The 18075-nt window shown below is 42.3% G+C and overlaps 2 protein-coding genes across 3 annotated transcripts; one reads left to right on the forward strand and one right to left on the reverse strand.

The window, feature by feature from the left end:
• Window positions 1-416: 416 nt before the first annotated feature.
• spag5 (sperm associated antigen 5) lies at window positions 417-13135 on the forward strand. 2 transcript variants are annotated; one of them, XM_077525397.1, is made up of 25 exons: window positions 417-490; window positions 766-842; window positions 931-1032; window positions 1637-4023; window positions 4210-4408; window positions 4484-4600; window positions 4914-5006; window positions 5382-5516; window positions 5589-5708; window positions 5805-5897; window positions 6387-6521; window positions 6819-6912; window positions 7012-7159; window positions 7414-7464; window positions 7558-7732; window positions 7975-8096; window positions 8480-8648; window positions 8722-8857; window positions 9585-9822; window positions 10128-10260; window positions 11266-11346; window positions 11419-11568; window positions 12545-12619; window positions 12717-12797; window positions 12925-13135. In XM_077525397.1, the coding sequence occupies exons 2-25, from the start codon at window positions 816-818 to the stop codon at window positions 12994-12996; spliced, it is 5133 nt and encodes a 1710-aa protein (XP_077381523.1). In that variant the 5' UTR covers window positions 417-490; window positions 766-815; the 3' UTR covers window positions 12997-13135. The 2 variants fall into 2 exon arrangements, with proteins under 2 accessions (XP_077381523.1, XP_077381524.1); XM_077525398.1 differs by lacking the exon at window positions 417-490 and adding an exon at window positions 497-675.
• An 816-nt stretch (window positions 13136-13951) lies between these two features.
• Window positions 13952-17600, reverse strand: foxe1 (forkhead box E1). Its single transcript, XM_077525608.1, has 2 exons — window positions 17455-17600; window positions 13952-17126 (listed from the first exon to the last, which is right to left on the reverse strand). Exon 2 carries the CDS (start codon window positions 17101-17103, stop codon window positions 16042-16044), a length of 1062 nt encoding a protein of 353 aa, XP_077381734.1. The 5' UTR covers window positions 17104-17126; window positions 17455-17600; the 3' UTR covers window positions 13952-16041.
• Between the last annotated feature and the right edge of the window lie 475 nt (window positions 17601-18075).

Below are 18075 nucleotides of genomic sequence, written 5' to 3' on the forward strand. Positions count from 1 at the left end.
TACCCTCCACTTGACGGCAGCCGAAACAGTCCTATAATGATAGTAAAAAAAAAGTGTAATACTAATAGTACTATATTATAAGAGTAATAAAATAACTTAGTGATGATATTTATGCTAATATTAATTAAAAAGTCAGTGAAATAAATTTTAAGTGAATTATTGTAATGAATAAAAAAATAACATTTTATTGACCAGCTGTAAATATAAATAATCAAACCAATGTTTTATTTAAACTTTCCTTGCGTTTATATATGTAATTTATGACCCCCACCACGCCTGTGTTTAATTTATTTTGAAACGTATTCATAGGGCCCGAAAGACGCACACAAAAAAAACTCGATGCAGTTCCGTAGTGTCCTTTGAGTGGCAGCAGTGCACAGGAAGAGTCCAAATCTACTTGATGTAAGATGACGAAGAAGAAGTCATGGACCAATAGCAACGCGGCTGTTTCTGTTTGAATGAAACGCGGCTGTTGACAATTTCAACGAAGGTTTGACCATTGTTTTTCATAAACATTTTAAAAATTTGCCGTGAGGCGTTTATGAAGCATTAAGTTGCGATATTTTCTGGACTTAATAACAAACTAGCAAACTAATTCCAGCGTTTTAAACAACTAGACTTTAGAGTAGGGACTTTGGTAGCCTAGCAAACATATCAGATCTCCGTCGCCGTTCAGTAATGCCACATTTTATTATCATGTTAGGCAATGTAACATACAGTCGTTAACTACGACCCAGGTATATATTTCTTTTTATTTCATTACAGGAAGCCTTATTCCTATTTGCTGGAACCGGCCGCTTTACAACACTCCAGTGATGTCAAGTCGAAGTGTGGAAGGCTCGGTAAGACAAGAGCATTGTTTTCGTCAAGTTTGCCAGCACGTCCACATCAACAATTCATATTTTAATTTGTATGTTTTTGTTTTTTTAGCCTTCCAGAAGATGTGGGCAGCGCCCTCCCTTGAGAAGTGTGGAGAATGAAAAGCAATCTCCACTGAGACCCAAGTCCAAATCAATTTGGAGCACAGAAAAGGTACCATGTTTCTGTTTGAAATACTTGTTTTTAAGCAGAAAAATACGTAATATGTGCATACTAAAAAAATTTGATTCTCTGCTGCAAAATGCAGTACAGTACATCAGCGATTACAAATTGAGAGGAACATATTCATATTTTTACTGTGCCAAAAGAAACTTTGTATTGGCTATAAAATATATTCGTACTGTCAAATTAAAATAAATAAATAAATAAATCAATGAGACAAATGTTTTTTTTTTCTTTTTTTGCACCTAAAAAAAACATTGAAATATAGCAAAGAATTGTATAACCGTTATGCACTGTATTAAATTTGGAATTAATATACTATTGTTGTAAAACTGAAATTAAAAATAAATGTATATTTAAAAATGATGAAAATGTATTCTTAAAAATAGATCACTTATATGTCGTTGATTTCTCTGTAGTGCAAATGAAAAAAATGAACACTGAAAACAGAAAACTCTTAGATAAATCATGTTATTGTAACAGCTGAACTTTTTTTTAAACTAGTAGCATATTAATTTTGTGCTTAAAAATATTGAAAAAATGCAATTGTTTGTGTGTGTTTCTGCTACTCTAACGCAGTAAATATAATCAACAGGAGGATGCTTGTCTTGCCCTGTGCTCTCCTCCACCAACCAATGTGAAACAAACACAAACCATTGAAATGGATCCTTTTGGACTCCCTGATGTCACGTTTAAATCTTTCATCTACTCTAGTGGTGAAGTGGTGATTTCAGAAGAGCCTTCACTGCGTCCAGAAGACCACATTATTTTGCCTCAGGACCAAACTATTGATGACACTTATGGCACAAGTGAGACCTGCAACATACACATGGAACATCCTTACTGCCAACCTGAGCAAATGGGTGCTGCTTTTGTTGATGCCGCTCCAGCCAACACTGGTGCGATGGATGACACTCTGAAGTGTTTTGCCTGTGACAGCAATGAGGTGGAAGTCTTGGATGCCTCCGGGCGTCTGGGTGAAACCATTCCTTTTGTAATGGATGGCGAATGTATGGATCATCCTGATTACTTTCAATGTGAAGGCATTCCTAGTGCTGTCAGTAATGTTGCATTGAAGTCATTCACCTGCACTGGGGGTGAGGGGGAAATTCCCGTTGCAAAAAAGATAAATGAGACAGTTCCTCTATCCGAAGAGCAGATGACAACCAGTCTTTCAGAGCTGAGCTTTTTATTTGCTGATGTGCAGCTCTGCAGTGATCACTTTGGCCAGTTTGAGACCAATGGGGACACCTTTGAACAAGTAGGTGCCTTGCGTGCTTTTCTAGAAGAACAAGCTGAAAGCTCCCAGTTCCTTCATAAAAACAAATCTCAAACACTGGATCCCATTCAAAAGAGTCAAAATGATGTTGTGGTTACTCTCGCACCAGTATCAGAACAGAATTGGACTCACAATTCGGTTTCTTTAAAAGTCAAAGATGAATTTGATGATGAAAAAATTCCTGTGGTCACTAAAATGTTAAATGAGACGTTTCCTTTTCAAGCAGAGCTAAATGCAAACAATTATTTAGAGCCACAAATTTTACCTGCTGATGTACAGCACTCTGGTGATCATTTTGAGAAGAATCCTCTCACTGAAACCAAAATGGACAATTGTGGACAAGTTGCCGGTGTTCCGGAGGAACAAACTGGGCACTCGGATTTCCCGACCAAGAACCAAACTCTCACAATGGATCCCATTCAGCAGAGCCCAACTATTGACATTGTAGGTACTCTGACACCAGCACTGGACCACACTGTGACACATAATTCAGTTCATTTGGAAGCCCGAGAGTCACTAGATGATGAAAGTCCCGTTGTCACTAAAATGGCGGCTCCTCTTCCAGTTGATCAATCTCTCACACTGGATCGGACTTTGACTCGAGCTTCAGAGACATCAGAGAGGCATCATGTTATCGCTAAAATGGCTGACAAGGTCGTGACTCTTCCAATTGAACGAATCACAAGTGATTCATTGTGTCGTACAGAGCCAAGCTTTGTACCTGCTGATGTACAGCACTGCAGTGATCATTTAGACCCGTGTCCTGATAGTAATGCACCTGCCTCATACTGCGTGGATCCTCTGATTGAGCCTAATATTGACACTTGCAGACAAGTTATTAGTATTCCAGAAGAACAAGCTGGAAATATTCAGTTTACGACCAACAACGAGGCTCTCAAAATGGATCTCGTTCATAAGAACCAAAATGTTGGTTTCGATGTTATAGGGACTCCTACACCAGCATCAGAAAAGACTTTGGCTCCGGAAAAAGTCCATGAGACACCAGAGAGGCATGATGATCACAAGATGTTACCTGAGGTGCAGCCGCGTCCGGAACGCATTCAGTCCAAGGATGCAATGGACAGCGCCCTTGGTTCGTCTGATAACGGAGCAGATGTGCCATCACCTGTGGACAAACCCCATGAGACCATGCCCAACGTATTAAAAGTGCTGTCAGGCTGCCCTGCTGTAGCTTCGGCGCTTCGAAGGGCGTCCCTCTCCATCATGAGGGCTCGCAGGGATACAGCTGACGACTGCAAGCAGAACATATTTTCACCAGACCGTTCCGAGCTGGCCGCTTTGTGCGCGGACCACTTGGAGAGTCCGATGCCTCGTCCCCTCTTCAACTCCACCACTCTGTGTAACAAGCAATGGCCAGAGGGTCCGCGGCCAGAAGATTTGAGTGAGAAGTCTCAGGGGCCAGAGGCTCCCGATGGACCCTTCATTCCGGACGGTCCGCTCCAGCAGCAACTGCGACAAATGGCGGAGTTTCTCATCCTGGCGTCAGGCAAGATGGATTTTGCTGCACCTCCTGCTGCTGCTGCTGATGCTCCTCCTGTAAAGTCCTGCAACGTCTGCGTGGGCGTCACCCCCGTGAAAAGGATTGATCGAAGCCTTAATACGTCGGGAGGGTTTGAGAGAAAGGGGGATTTCTCCAAAGCAGACGCATGCACGCTTACTGATCCTCTTCATCTCCTGTGGAAGTAAGTGCTGGAAATTCTTGAGAAATATTATGTGTACTTGTATTATATTATTTTGAGGGGGAGGATGAAATTATTTTTTAAAAATAAGTTTGAATATTTCAAATATAAAATGGTGACTTCATTTGTAGAAGACTGAACTTGATCACCCAGCTCTAACCGGTCTTCCCTGTTGGTGTTCATGGGCAGCTGGCCCCCAGGCAGCCTGGATTGCATGCCCAGAGAGGAGCTGGAGCAAAGGCTGATGTCGAGCATGGTCATGGTGGAGGCCTTGGTGCAGCAGCTGGCCGTGGCCCAAGCGTCGGTGTGCGTCGCCCCTACTGCCGGCCCGCCGCCATCCGAGTGGCGGAACAAACTGGTGCAGACGGACCACACTGAGCTCAGCCAGGTGAATGACTTGACGTGGAAATATGGAAATTATCAGTAAAATCGTTGTCTAATGTTTTTTATTTTTTCCACCTAGACCACAATGTACAGGGCCTTGTATCTGGAGACTTTGAACAGGATTGGCGACTTGGAGCAAGATGAAAGGTCTCTGCGGGAACTTGCCCAATCTCTGCAGGGAATGCGTGCCACCATGGTAAGACTCGGGATTCTTGTTTTTTTTTTTTTTATTATTTTCTTAATGGAAGATGTTTCCCTAACAAATAGTATTTCCGAGTTTTCTCAGATGAAGGCATCTGCACATGTAACTGGTCCTATGCTGTAATTTCTTCTTTCCGCCGACTTAATATACAGTGATGCCTGCATAGGCAGTTAATCTCTGTTTTTATAATTTTTCCACATCTAATATCCTGAACCAAAAGGACCAACTTTTGATGTTTCTTATAATTTCTGACAGTAATGTAGGAAATATAATGTGAATAAAAACAAATCTAAATCTAACCCAACAGACATCATTGACCAGTGACACCGAAGCAGCACTCTCTGACATGAAGCAAATGGAGATGCTTGTTAGAGAGGATCATCAAAGTCTCGCTTCACATGTAAGCCTGATCCGAAATATCACATTTATTTATTTTTGGCCATATTAAATGTTTTTTTTTTTTGGAGGGGGGGACTTGGAATTTTTTGAGAGTAATATAATTGCTTTCAAGAAAAGGTTATACCATCTGGATGTTTTTGAGAAGAAAAAAAAAAGTAAAAGAGGAAAAAGTTTTTTTTCTTTTTTGTTTTTTTTTTTCCTCCAAGAAATAAGGGTTTGGAATTACAGCAGTTGTATTTTACTTAAAAAGGAAAAAAAAAAAGTATTTATAAAAAATGTAAAAAATAAAAAATAGAATAGCTTTAATGAGCTGTGAAAAATCAGTGTGTGATATGTGTCTTGTCAAACTAGAATTAATATATATTCTCCTTTTTAGTATGCTGAGATGAAGTCCTCGTATACAACATTCAAGGAAACGCTAATGCAAATGAAGCAGAAGGTCGAAAAAGCTTACCGACAAAGAGACGAGATGAAGACTCAGATGGAAGATGCCCAGACATCCAAGGAAGCAGTAAGCCTCATATTTCTTGTGTTTGACACTGTGAAAGAAGCGGCCTTTCTACTCCTTTGTTTGTGTGTTCAGGCCTTCAACACCATGGAGCAGCTGAGGACTCGCTGTGCCAGTGAAATTGCGGCGCTGCAGAGGAGCATCGGCTCTCAGCAGGAACTCCTGACTGCCCTCAATTTTACCTTCCCAGAGCAGGTGAAAGGAACACAAATCAAAGTGACTACTGTATATTTATCAGCATCTTCTCTGAAGATGTCACTTTATATCCTGTTCATCTTCTCCACCACTCAGGTTGCACTAAACAAGACCAGCAATGAAACCCTAAACTCTGCTTTGGATCTTCTGCACCAAACCATGGAGGATCAGTCCAAGTTGACTCAAGAAGTGGGTTGCATATATTTGAGCAAATTTGTCATTATTTCTCTTTATTAATTAAAGTGCCCCACGGTACTTTAATGCTTGAAAGTTTAAATGGACACCTGTAAAATACAGTAATGGGTCATGGACAGCTTCTAAAGCATAAGCATTTAATCAGCATTTTTCTAAGTTTGTGCTAAGTGCATACTCTGTATTTGGAAAATTTGTTTCCTTAAAAAAAAAAAAACACCTAAAGTAAGAAAAGAATTGCTGAAAAATACTATTTTTTTTCGTCTAAGATTCTATTAGCTTTAAATTCAATTTTTATACATTCCTCATTTAGAGACAGCAAAGTGCTTTGGCAATGTGTGCTTTTGCTTATTTTAAAGGATCCTGTGATCTTGGAATATGGCTCTCTAGCACTTATCTTTGGACCTCAATAATTGTGGTGGCTTTGGCATTGGGGGTCTGCCTGGCAAGTTCCTTATACCTAGTTGATAGTTGTTGTTGCTGCAGTTGTCCGAGGTCCGGAGCCTCGGGCAGAGGACCGCTCCGCTGCTGGTGGACCTGAACGAGAAGACGGCAGCCGCCCTGAGGGAAAGAGACGAGCACATGTCAGCGCGAGACCGAGCTCAGGAGAAGAGAGAGCAGGTTAGCCTTTGGCAGTGAGGCCTTCAAATAAAAATATTTTTTCCCCTCTTTTTTTCATGAATATCTGATTGAAATTATTATTGTTTTCTTCCTCTTATGGAACAATCAATTTTCTTTTTTCTCCCGATATCAAACAAGCGATGCATCCATTTTTTTTTTCTGAAAATTTTAATGTATTTTTATTTTATTGCTATTGCTTTTTTTTTTAAATCCATATTTGTATTTTTTTTAAATAGTCTTGCAAAAGATTGAATTGTAATCACCTGATGGAGTGCTTTCTGATTTGCTTACATACAGCTGGAAGAAGAGCTGAGGCATACTAGATTAAGTTTCCAAACTGCGGAGGAGCAGATTGGTGACTTTAGTCTGCAGGTGACAATTCTGACCTCAGGTAAAATACACAACAGAAGCTGTAGTGTAATGAGTTAGAGCTGCCGATAAATTTTTTTTTTTTTTTTTTTTTTTTTTTAAACCCCCACTCTCCTCCCAGAGATGGGTGTGCTGCGTCACAAGCTGAAGGAGCGCGAGGAGGAGAGAGCCCAGCTGGAAAGGACCATAACTGAAATGTCGGCCACCGTGTCCTCCACGACAGCAGCCCACACTTTCCTGGAGCACACATTGGCCGAGGAGAGGTCCAAGTATGTCCTACTATGATTTATCACTGAATTACAGAATAATGATCTTGAATAAATCTTTGCTTTGCGATGGTACTGACATACAGTACGTTAGAGTATTTTCACAATTAACTACTATAGTTTGTATGGTGTATATGTGGTCATGTGACACAAGATGGTATGCTCAATTACCACTGTCCGTACTGCTTTTCATTTGATTGTTTCATAATTATGTCTTCTGTGATTGATTTTCAAAAGCGTCCTTACAAATGTTTCAGGTTGCATCAGGCACAAAGAGATGCAATCGAGGCCAAGGAAACAGCAGACCAGTGAGTTATGTCTCTAAATTTATTCACAAGCAATTTAGTGAAATTCAGACAGTTGAGCGTTCTCTCTCAATGCCTGCAATTTGCTGTGCTCAGATTGGCTTCATCGCTGTGCCAGGCGGAGGAGCGGGCCGCCGATCTCGTTTGTAAACTGGCAGAGCAAGAGGTAGATATAGCCCGACTGCAGGCACTCTCGCAGTCGCAGAGTTCACAGATCCAGCAACTGAGGGACGTCCACGCGCAGCTCCGCAACGCGATGGAGCTGAACGAGGTGGGCTTGAGTCACCAGCTACGCAATTCCAAAACTATCACTTTGAAGGAAACCAAAAAAACAGCACGTTTGTTGACATTGCATCTTCATCAAGAGAAAGGCCTTTTTAACACTTTATATTATATTGCAGGACTCAGAATAATGTGTGTTAATGTATTTATTAAAACAAGCTGGATAATACTTTGCCCACCCCTGGCCTAAAGTGCATATATGAAGTTAGTTGTGCTTTGTTTGGGTTCCAGTACCTGGAGTCGGAGAACAAGGTGGCCCAGGAGCAGTTTGCTGAATACGAGAGCGTGCTCAGGGCACTCCACGAGAGGAACATCCAGTGTGAAGACCTAAGAACGGAACTCTGCCTACTACAGTGAGTCTTCTTTTTGCACCACGGTCATTGCATTAACTCTTAACAGTTGTTTCGACAGTGTGTATTGGCCTCTAATTTAAGCACCAACAAAATAACTCATGAATAGATGCTAAACAATGAATTTAATTTAAATCGACATCGCAATGCAGTAAAATGCCATTTCCAAAAAACTCGGCTTGATGTCGATTTGTTGGTAGGCTTTAACTTTTATTTCTATATTCTGGATCATCCAAAATTATTGGCACCTCTCGTTAGGATGTTTAGGGGAGCTAATTGCAATTAGTTTATTTTTCAAAAATAACTCAGCTCCTCTCATAAGTCAAGATACCACTAAATGAGAAAGGTTAACATTAGTTGTTCTCCCACAACTTGATGATGTGCAGGCAAGAGAGGCGGAGTGTGCAGGAGGAGCTGGAGGCCACACAGGCGAAAGCCAGCAAAGCCCAGCTGAAGCAGGCCGAGGAGTTCGCTCAGGCCGTCACGGAAATTACCTTACTGCACCACATGCTGCGAGGGGTGACCAACGAGCTGCACGATGTGCTCGGCGTCGAGGTAAAGGGAGATTAGTCGATGGAAGCGCATCCTTGCGTCGTGACTGAAACAATTCGTGCGCGTTGTTTTTCAGAAGCCAGAACCAAAGAACTCGCAACCAGCTCTCAAAGTGCAGCATCGGAACCCGGCCAGCTCTTTTGTAGACTCCGTCATGGTTGCATTAACTGCCGAGAAGAATGAGGAGGAGGAAGAAACCAGCACACCAGACGGTAACTTTAAAGTCAGGAGTGCAAAATGTATTTCATCATCATGAACCACATCTAGAATGGAATGGAATGGGCCGAGGAAATTAAGATGCAGAATTTTGGAAAGGTAATTTTTTTTTTTTTAGCATAATAATTGCATTTTATTTTGTCGTAAGCAGACATACATGCAAAATTATCTAAGATGCCTGAGATTTCAACACATTTATTTGTAGGCGGAACTTTTACGGGTAAATGTTTTATTGTACCATCGATTCTTTCATAGAAGGAAAAAAAAAAGCTTGAGTTGAACTCCATCTATCCGTTTTCTACCGCTTATCCGGGTTCGGGTCACGGGGTTAACAGCTTCAGCAGGGAAGCTCAGACTTCCCTCTCCCCAGCCACTTCAACCAGCTCCTCTGGCAGGATCCCAAGGCATTCCCAAGCCAATCAAGAGCGCTTTCTGGGTCGTCCCCGGGGGCCTCCCGTCGGTGGGACATCCCTGGAACACCTCTCCCGGGAGGCGTCCAGAAGGTATCCGAACCAGATACCTAAGCCATCTCAACTGGTTCCTCTCAACGCAGAGGAGCAGCAGCTCGACTCCGAGTCCCTCTCGGATAACTGAGCTTCTCACCCTATCTCCAAGCGCCTAGAAATTCTGTCCATAAAAGTTCTGAACATATAAAACTAACCCATTCAATTGTAATTTGTCATTGTATGTACCCGGCTAAAGTTGATGTTTTGTCTTTTTAAGTCTCCATGGACACGCCGAGAGACAGCATATTCAGCAAGCACAGTGCCTTCACACGCTTGCTGGTCCCCCCGAATAAGAACCTCGTGGCGCAGGAGATTGACGAAGAGGAAAAGGAGGAGCAGAGCAGCTTGCTGGAGGTGGTGGGCCACCTGAGCAACATGGCTTCAGAGCTAGTCAGCGTCCTCAAGTCTGTGCAGCAACACAAAGACGCTCGGGCGCAGGAACTGCAACACACTGTGTAAGTAGACAAAGTCTAACCTTTGTGCTTTGTGAAATATTTTTATTGGGATGTGCGAGTAATTATGACCTCACTGTCGTAAACAAAAGCAGTTCAGCTCAACCTCTTCTTGACAATGTTAATGACGTTTTTATTCCACAAATAAGATATTTCAATTAAGTTAGGGTTAATGCATTTAATCATGAAAAGGTCTTCATTTGTTTAAATTAGTTTTTAATTATTTACAGTCATTTTAAATAATAGACACTCAACACATACTTGTTAGTGAATGTAGCGTTGTATTCAACTGCTACTGTTTCTTCTAGCTGTAGCCTGGAGATGGCGCTGCAGGATGCAAACAGCAAACACAGGGCGGAGGCATCTGAACTGAAGCGTCAGCTGGGCCGCATGCAGGACCAGACGGAGCGCTACCATCAAGCACAGCAGCAGCAAACCCAGGTTGGAGGTGCAGCTTATCATTTTAACAGTGCGCTCAGAAAGCATTCCGCTTTAGCCTCTTTTACCTCCGTTTGGATCGTTCTTTTCTGTCTGGAAAATGGGAAGAGTGAACGTACACTTCCGTCTTCTCTAGCATTGCAATGGTGTTTTTTTTTTTTGTGTTTTTTTGGCCTATAAACTCTATTAGGACAGTTAAAAATGGCAGCAAGTGCATGTGTTGTTTTGTCATTTAAGGTGGAAAGCCGTTTAAACAATGCTTGCTTTAAGGTGTGCAGTTACGCAAACGCTTTCAGCACTCCATCTTATTGTATTAATGATATTAATTTATGTGACGACACTGATAAAGTTAATATTTTATTACAATAATTCATCCATCCATCTTCGTAGCCGCTTTTCTTCACAAGGGTCGCGGCCGCGTGTGGGTGCTGGAGCCTATCCCAGCTGGCTTCGGGCAATAGGCGTGCTTTTTACAATAATTAGGAAAGATAATTATCACTATTCATCATTTTATTTCTATAACTTCCTGCCAATGTTTACATGTTCAAATTACCTCTGCAACATTCCAAGAAAATCACAATGTCCCATCGAGTGAGCTGTTTTTGAGCAGGGTAGCAGGGCTACCCACATGATCCTTGGGTGCTACCTGTTGATGAACCGTGCTGTACAGCTTTTCTAGATTTGCAGAGACAAACTGAAACTGAATACCGTATTGATGATATATGACAAAATGTCTACTCATAATACTCTGGTGAATAAAGATAAGATACAGCAACAAATGGTTTGAATCAAGTTTTCCTTTCTGCTCTGTGTCAAGGTCACCTCAGTACATATTGCTCTTGTTTGGTTTATAAAGTTGTAGGTTTTTCTGCTGCTCATTACGGGTGCCAATGTAGCAGGAGGATAGTGCGGTAACATAAAATGAGGGGAAAGCTAAGCATTGTGAAAACTTTTCCGATCAACTCTAATGCGGGAAAGAGTACCGAACTGTTTGTTTCCTCACGACAGGATTCGAAGACGATAACAAAGCTGATGAATGATGTCACCGAGGCCCATGAGCTGATGATGAAACACAAGCTGGATTCTAACGTAAGAGCCTCTAACCTTACTTGGAGAATAAGCTTACATGCCTAATGTGCTTTTCGTTCGCTGCCCCAACAGGAGTTGCGTAAGGAGATGATGGAGCTGCGTCGCTCTCTCCGACAGAGTAAAGCAGAAGTTGAAATCCTACAAACCGAGCTGAGCAAAGCTGGCGGACAGACGGCCGACGAGGCTCACGAGAAGGAAGAGAAGCTCTTGTTGTTAAAAGAGGTACAACCACGTTGCGTTTCTTTGGATGACAGTGATTCCCTATCCGGTTGGCGTGGCATCTTAGTTTGCTGCGGGATATCATCAGGGGTGCCCTGGGAAATTAATTCCACTAAATTATTATTAATTGCAAATATGTCTTTGTTTATTTATATATTAGAGATGAGATTAGTGAGTAGCAATGCAATGTATCTTTGTACTGCCGATAGCGTCCTTATTGTCCTTATAATACTAGGGTGAGCACATCAATGAAACATAGAGAAAGCAAGGAAAAATACACAATAACAGATAAGCAATTCAAACAGCAATTCAATGAACAACAAAAATAAATAAAAAGCTACTGATATATTACAAGATTAATATAGTGAAAAAAAATCTGACATCAAGTAAGTCCTTACAAGAGTAGTTGGCACTAAACTGCAGCAGTTTGTCACGTCGGCGAATCATCTGCGTCAGAAAGGAAAGTCTTTATCCACAAGTTTTTGTCACTGCGTTACCAGATTTCACACTGGGTAAGTCAATTTCTCTAATGGGTGCCTTGGTTCAATAAAGGTTGGGAAACACTGCGAGTTGAGGAGTTCTCACGTTATGGTCCGATGAAACCAGAGTTGAACTTCAATTGTATATACTAATCAATTATGACTGTATGACTCAGAAAATTGCATTTTTTTTCTTGTAATATTTTGTCTTGTCTTGTTTTTGCTGATTCAATTTTCAAGATATAGTAATATTCCTTTTAGAAATATTTGCTTTTTTCCCCCACGCTTGTAAATAACCTTTTCTTTATTTTTCCTTATAATGTACTACATTAGTCTCATAATTATCTTTTTTCTTTTATTCCCATAAAATTACAACTCCTTTCTTATATTATGAGTAGTTATCTTAAAATAAATTACCTGCAGGCATTGTACTTTGGATGTTCCATTGTACTATTATTTTCAACTTAAAATAATCTCTCACTCCTTCATATCCTGTCCAGGTGCAGCGACTGAAGACTCGTCTTCAGGAGTTGGAGGAAGCCAGAGAGAAATATATTGAACGGGCAAAGCGACATGTAAGTTGACCTACACAAAATCGGCACACAAAATAGCGCGCTCCGTTCATCCGCCAAGAGGCTTCCGTGTTCACTGTGTGTCGTCACCTCGCTGCAGAAACACGTCCAACAAATGAACCAGCAGAAGTGTGAGAACGAGGTGCACTTGTTGAACAACATGATCAGTAAAGTCCGCGAGGTACGTTTGCGAGCTACCGCCATCCATAATCAACAACACATCAGCACTGTAATCGTTTGGCACAGACTTTCATTTGTTCTTTTTGTTGTTGTTGTTGTTGTTGTTGTTGTTGTTCTTTTCCTTGTAGAAGTTGCTGTCAATGCCCGAGTTGGTGAAGAAGTGCGAGCAGCTACAGCAGCTTTTGGAATATTTGGGCTAAAATGTTGTCGTTTTTATTTTCTATGCTCACGCATTATGTTTACACTGTCTGTTTTAACCTCACTGTGTTTCAGCGCTTTTTGTGTTCTGTTTAATGTAAATCAATTTTCAATGAAGTTCTAATAAAAACTTCAAGTTTTTAGTGCAAAAAAGGTGCAATTTTCTGAAATTAATTTTTTTTTCTTCTCCTTTAAAAAAAAAAAAAAAACTTTATCCATTAATAAATATGCATCATGGCGATAAAATGAAATTTTCAAACATATGGTAGAAAAGTTCCAGGACTGGTTTGTTTAAAAAATAAATAAATACTTTATTCAAGGTGGGATGACAAATTTCTATGCTGACACAATCATTTCAGATCTTTCAATTGGCCAAAACTATGTTAGGAGTATTTTGTGTGTGCGTTTCATTGGCACGCCCCATATATAGGTCTGCATTTTTTGCAATAATATAATTTAATGCAAATTATTTTGCAGCCTCCTGAAACTACAGCTCATGGACCCCAGATGGTCTGGGGACCACATTTTGAGAACCACCAAAATATATATTGCCTATATTCAGTGCATTTGTTGGCCCCGCCACACGTTTTAACTGTAAGATTCCACTGCACTCCACAGTTGGAAAGAAAGAAAAAAAAAAATCACAATTCAGCCCTGTCTGTCACTACGGCTTCTTTCCTAGGCACGTAATCAAGTGTCTCACGCTAATGAAGTGCTTCATTTCAGGTCTCATCTTGTCTGGGTTGAGACAGACACACAGCTACTGCCACCGTTGCTGCTCAACCTTTTCCTTGGCTGAACTATCGCGTTACAAATCATTGCATCGCTTGAGCAGATTAGCCGAATCTTTAAGTGTTGAGGCGGGTCCAAAAGCCTGGCTCCAGACGCTGCTTCAAAAGCAGCTGGGCTGAAACGACAGAGAAACAAGCGCAGACAGCAGAGAAATGCACCCATTGAGGCCTTTTGGAATAGTCCACTTTAATTTAGATGTTTGACTCCTAAAGAAATGTTATACAATTACCAAAATAGCAATATTTTCTTTTCTTTTTTTTGCTTTTTTTTTGCAAGACCACACATGCACCATTCTTCATACAAGCCATTTTTTGCAAAGCATTTGACCATTAAGCCCAATAACTTAAGGAAAAACAAAACATTATTAACCCTTAAGAGATCTGAGGGACATTTTTGTGGAATTTTTTTCTTTGGTTGTTGAATGAATGTAGGTTGAATTTTCCAGGCTATATTCTTTACAATAAAAAATAAAAAACTTCTAGCTTCATAAGTTTTACCTCGAAGAAGTCCACACTACGTTATAATTTAATTGAATCAATAACGGGTAAAGGATTAACATTTTGTGCTGAAGCCGGTCATTTTAAATAGAATTAACTTAAACGGAAACTTGTTGTGCTTAGCCATGCGCGTATTTCATTTTGGTCTATTGACTTTATTATTAGACTTAGACTTGACTTTATTGATCCCTTTGGGATCATGCAGCTATTTTTTCCCCCCCGATTTTTCTACAGGAGCCTCTTGTTGCTGAAATGTATTTCATCAAGTGGACATTTAAATAAATCAATGTATTTTTTTATGATACAAAAATAATATTTAATATGTATATTTCTGGCATAAAAAAGGGAAGTGGACAATAGTTATGGCTATTGACAAATGAGGCAGGCTATTTAATAGACCTCTTAAGGGTTAAACAGAATCAAAACGTGTCCGTCAAGACACTCACAAGCAGACAAAGGTATTATGTACACTTGCACACCGTGAAGACGACATATTCGCTATACAGCTCACTATGACCAACAAAGGGGGAAAAAAAAAAAGTTGTCAGGTTAAGGTGATGAATCACGGCCTTATTCTGTCCTCAGGAATGCATAAAGAAATATGTGACACAAGTCTCTCTCTGTGTTTGGGTGTACTGGAGTATGACAGTGAACCACAACCAACTAGATTGGGCAGACTTACTTACTTAGATGACCAAAGTCTAGGCCAACCGCTGAAACTTGTTAGTTTCAGGAAGGATTCGAATAGAAACCGTTGCTGCAATGTGGGCCATTTGCAGCAAAAATTATTTTTAGGGGCCCATGCCATATACCAAAATTCCCAATTGAGATGGTCTGTGTAATTTGCCTGCATTTCACTTTCAATGTTTGGTTGGCAATGCAGAACAAGAAAATTCACACGGTTTTATATTGAGCTTTAGAGTTGCAAAAATCCAGTGAAAGTATTTCCAAATAAAATAGTAACACAATTCTATTCCTCACGTCTCGATAAATAAAGATAATTCAATTACAGCAGCCAATAGCGTGACGTGCCATTGTTTGCTCTACTTTCTTTACTTTCGATTTTCTTTAGAAGTTGTTTTGGTTGCGAATGTGGAGATGTGATTCTGCTTCTCACTACAGGGGCGGCACTATTCTAATGGAATACAGGGCCACGGGCCACCCCAAATTCCAGAATTTTTTTTTACTTTTCGCTTGATCTTAAATGCTGGAAAAACATAGGTTTGTAAAATCAATTTTTTGGGGAGGGGTCGGGAGGAGATTAATCAAGGGGCCACAGTTGCCCATCCCAGATAACCTGTTAAAATTTATCGAATTCCTAAGCATATCTTTACCTGCACCAGGTCCTCGAGGGCCCCATCCTGCATTATACACGGTTCCCTCCACCAACACACCTTTTTAAAATGATAAGCAGGCTCTGCAGAAGCCATATAACAATACTGATCATTTCAATCTGATGCGTTGGAGGAGGGAACCCTAAAACATGCAGGATCGGGGCCCTCGAGGACCAGAGTTGGGCCCCTTGACCTATACTAATTGGTTTTAGCTTGTCGAATAAATTAAAAGATGAACAATGTCAAAGGGGCCATTGCATTTCTTCGATATTCCTCTCTGTGTATCGTGGAAGATAATGTTTGACACCACTGAATTATAATGTCCTAGTCGATTATCTCCAAAGATAAAGATGAGGGCAGTTTAGTGTGAAAAGGTGCAAGAAAAAAAAAAAAAAACCTTTACAGGGTGCCATAATGTCAGCCATCAGATAGCAGACACAAACCTGTCCATGTTCCCGGTGTAGGGCGGATGCCGGAGGTAACCCCCTGCATTGACATTGTTGTACTGTGAGAAAGACCCTAGCTGCACTGGCGAGACCCTGCCATAGGGGTCCGCCATCTCCCCCGAGGAGGCCAGACGACCGGATGCGGCGTAGACCTGGCTGTGACCTTGTCCGTAGGCGCCTTGGGGGGCGGCGTGGTGGTGGTGCGGGTGGCCGCTCGGTCCGGAATAGGCGAACCCAGGGTGCACAGAGGCAGTGGAGCGGGCCTGGGCGGCTCCTCCGCATGCCTGGCTCTGGAAAACTGGTGCCAGACCACAAGGGCTGGATCCGTTGGGGATCCCCTCTGGGGTGAAGCTGCGGCCGGGCTGCTGCATCCCGTCCGGCCCCTGAGCTCCCAGAACGCCGGCTGGAGGGCCGATTAGGTTGTTGATGCTGAACATGCGAGTCTGAGCTGAGCCGAAGCCGGGGGGCGACGGGGAAGGATAGTAGGCCGAGGGCAGCTGCTGTCCGTAGGACGGGCTGACGGTCATGTTGGGGTACACAGGATTGGAGTATGCTGCCGACCTCGCGATCTGGACCGGCGCGAAAACCGGGTTCTCGTGCCCGTACGAGGCGTAGGTGCTTAGGTCGCATCGCTTGAAGCGCTTCCTGCGCCTCAGAAAGCTGCCACTCTCAAACATGTCCTCGGCGTTGGGGTCCAAGGCCCAGTAGTTGCCCTTCCCCGGGCGTCCTGGCTCCCGGGGGATCTTGATGAAGCAGTCGTTGAGCGTCAAGTTGTGACGGATGGAGTTCTGCCACTTCTTTGAGTTGTCCCGGTAGAAGGGGAAACGCTCCGTGATGAACTTGTAGATGCCGCCCAGCGTCAGCTTGCGGTCCGGGGAGTTGGCGATGGCCATGGAGATGAGGGCGATGTAGCTGTAGGGCGGCTTGCCTCTCTGCAGGGGTCTTTTCCTGCGTCGACCTCGGGGCTGATCTTCCGGAGGGTCGCGAGCCGCTGAGGAAACATCCGCCGGAGGGTCTTTCTCCACTTTCACCACCGGCATGTTTTTTGGCTCCTCGAGAAGGCCTACAAATGAAGTAATCACAAGTTGTTATAACCTCCGACTGAAGCGTACCAGAGTTCCAAGATTCAGGGTTTTCTTTGTTCCAAGATTAGAGGCTGTCATTTTTGGAGGGTTAAGATAATAATGTTGCACTTTAAGCTACTGCCAAATAACTTGTTCAACTGAGGCCCTTGTTGCTAAAATCATACAGAACTGGGAAAAAATGAGACTACTGCAAAATAATCCCCAGCAAATCAGACCTGCAAATTGAAGAGATGAACCTGCAGTTCCAATCTTGGTGATAGTCCCAGTCGAACAAATCAAAGACATAATCTTTTGACAGCAACTCACCGTCTGCGTCCGAATCCAGCGCTTCTTCCCAAGGCGGTCAATCGAGTTTCCCGGCGGTGGGATCCTGGCGCATTCGAGCTCGTTCCCACCCGCGTCTTCTGAGTTTAGGTGGAAGTGGTGAGAAGCACGTCTTCCATGCGTGGCGTCTGAGGTGTGTATGAGAGTGAGTCACGGTGCTGCCTGGGAGAGATTACCTACGCCTTAGTACCTGGGGGGCCACACCCCCTTGTGCGAGCATCACATGCCTCTTTTGCCTTCACGCTGATGGACAAGTCTACATCAACAAATGATGTATGCGTGCCGTGAAATGTCTTCCAGTGAGTCGTCGAAAGTTTCAAACCTTTGTCAAGTTGTCAATGTTTGCGCACCATCAAACAAAGAGCATTGCGTGTTGTGCGTATCACCAAATACACAGAACTTTGTCTCACGAATGTCTGCTAGCTTAACGCTAACACTCATCGCGAAATGCTAACAGGCTAACGGAATTAGCCTCAATGTTTCCGTATTGATGCACGACCGCCAGTCTCAAGACTGGTCCGCATTTCTAGCAGTAAGTCAGATTCATTCCCAGTGAAAATTGTACTCTGATTAACTAGGTTTTGGTTTGAAGCGGCCATTTTG

This window comes from Festucalex cinctus, chromosome 6 (genome assembly GCF_051991245.1).
Source record: "Festucalex cinctus isolate MCC-2025b chromosome 6, RoL_Fcin_1.0, whole genome shotgun sequence".
In the NCBI taxonomy this organism is placed as follows: domain Eukaryota; kingdom Metazoa; phylum Chordata; class Actinopteri; order Syngnathiformes; family Syngnathidae; genus Festucalex; species Festucalex cinctus.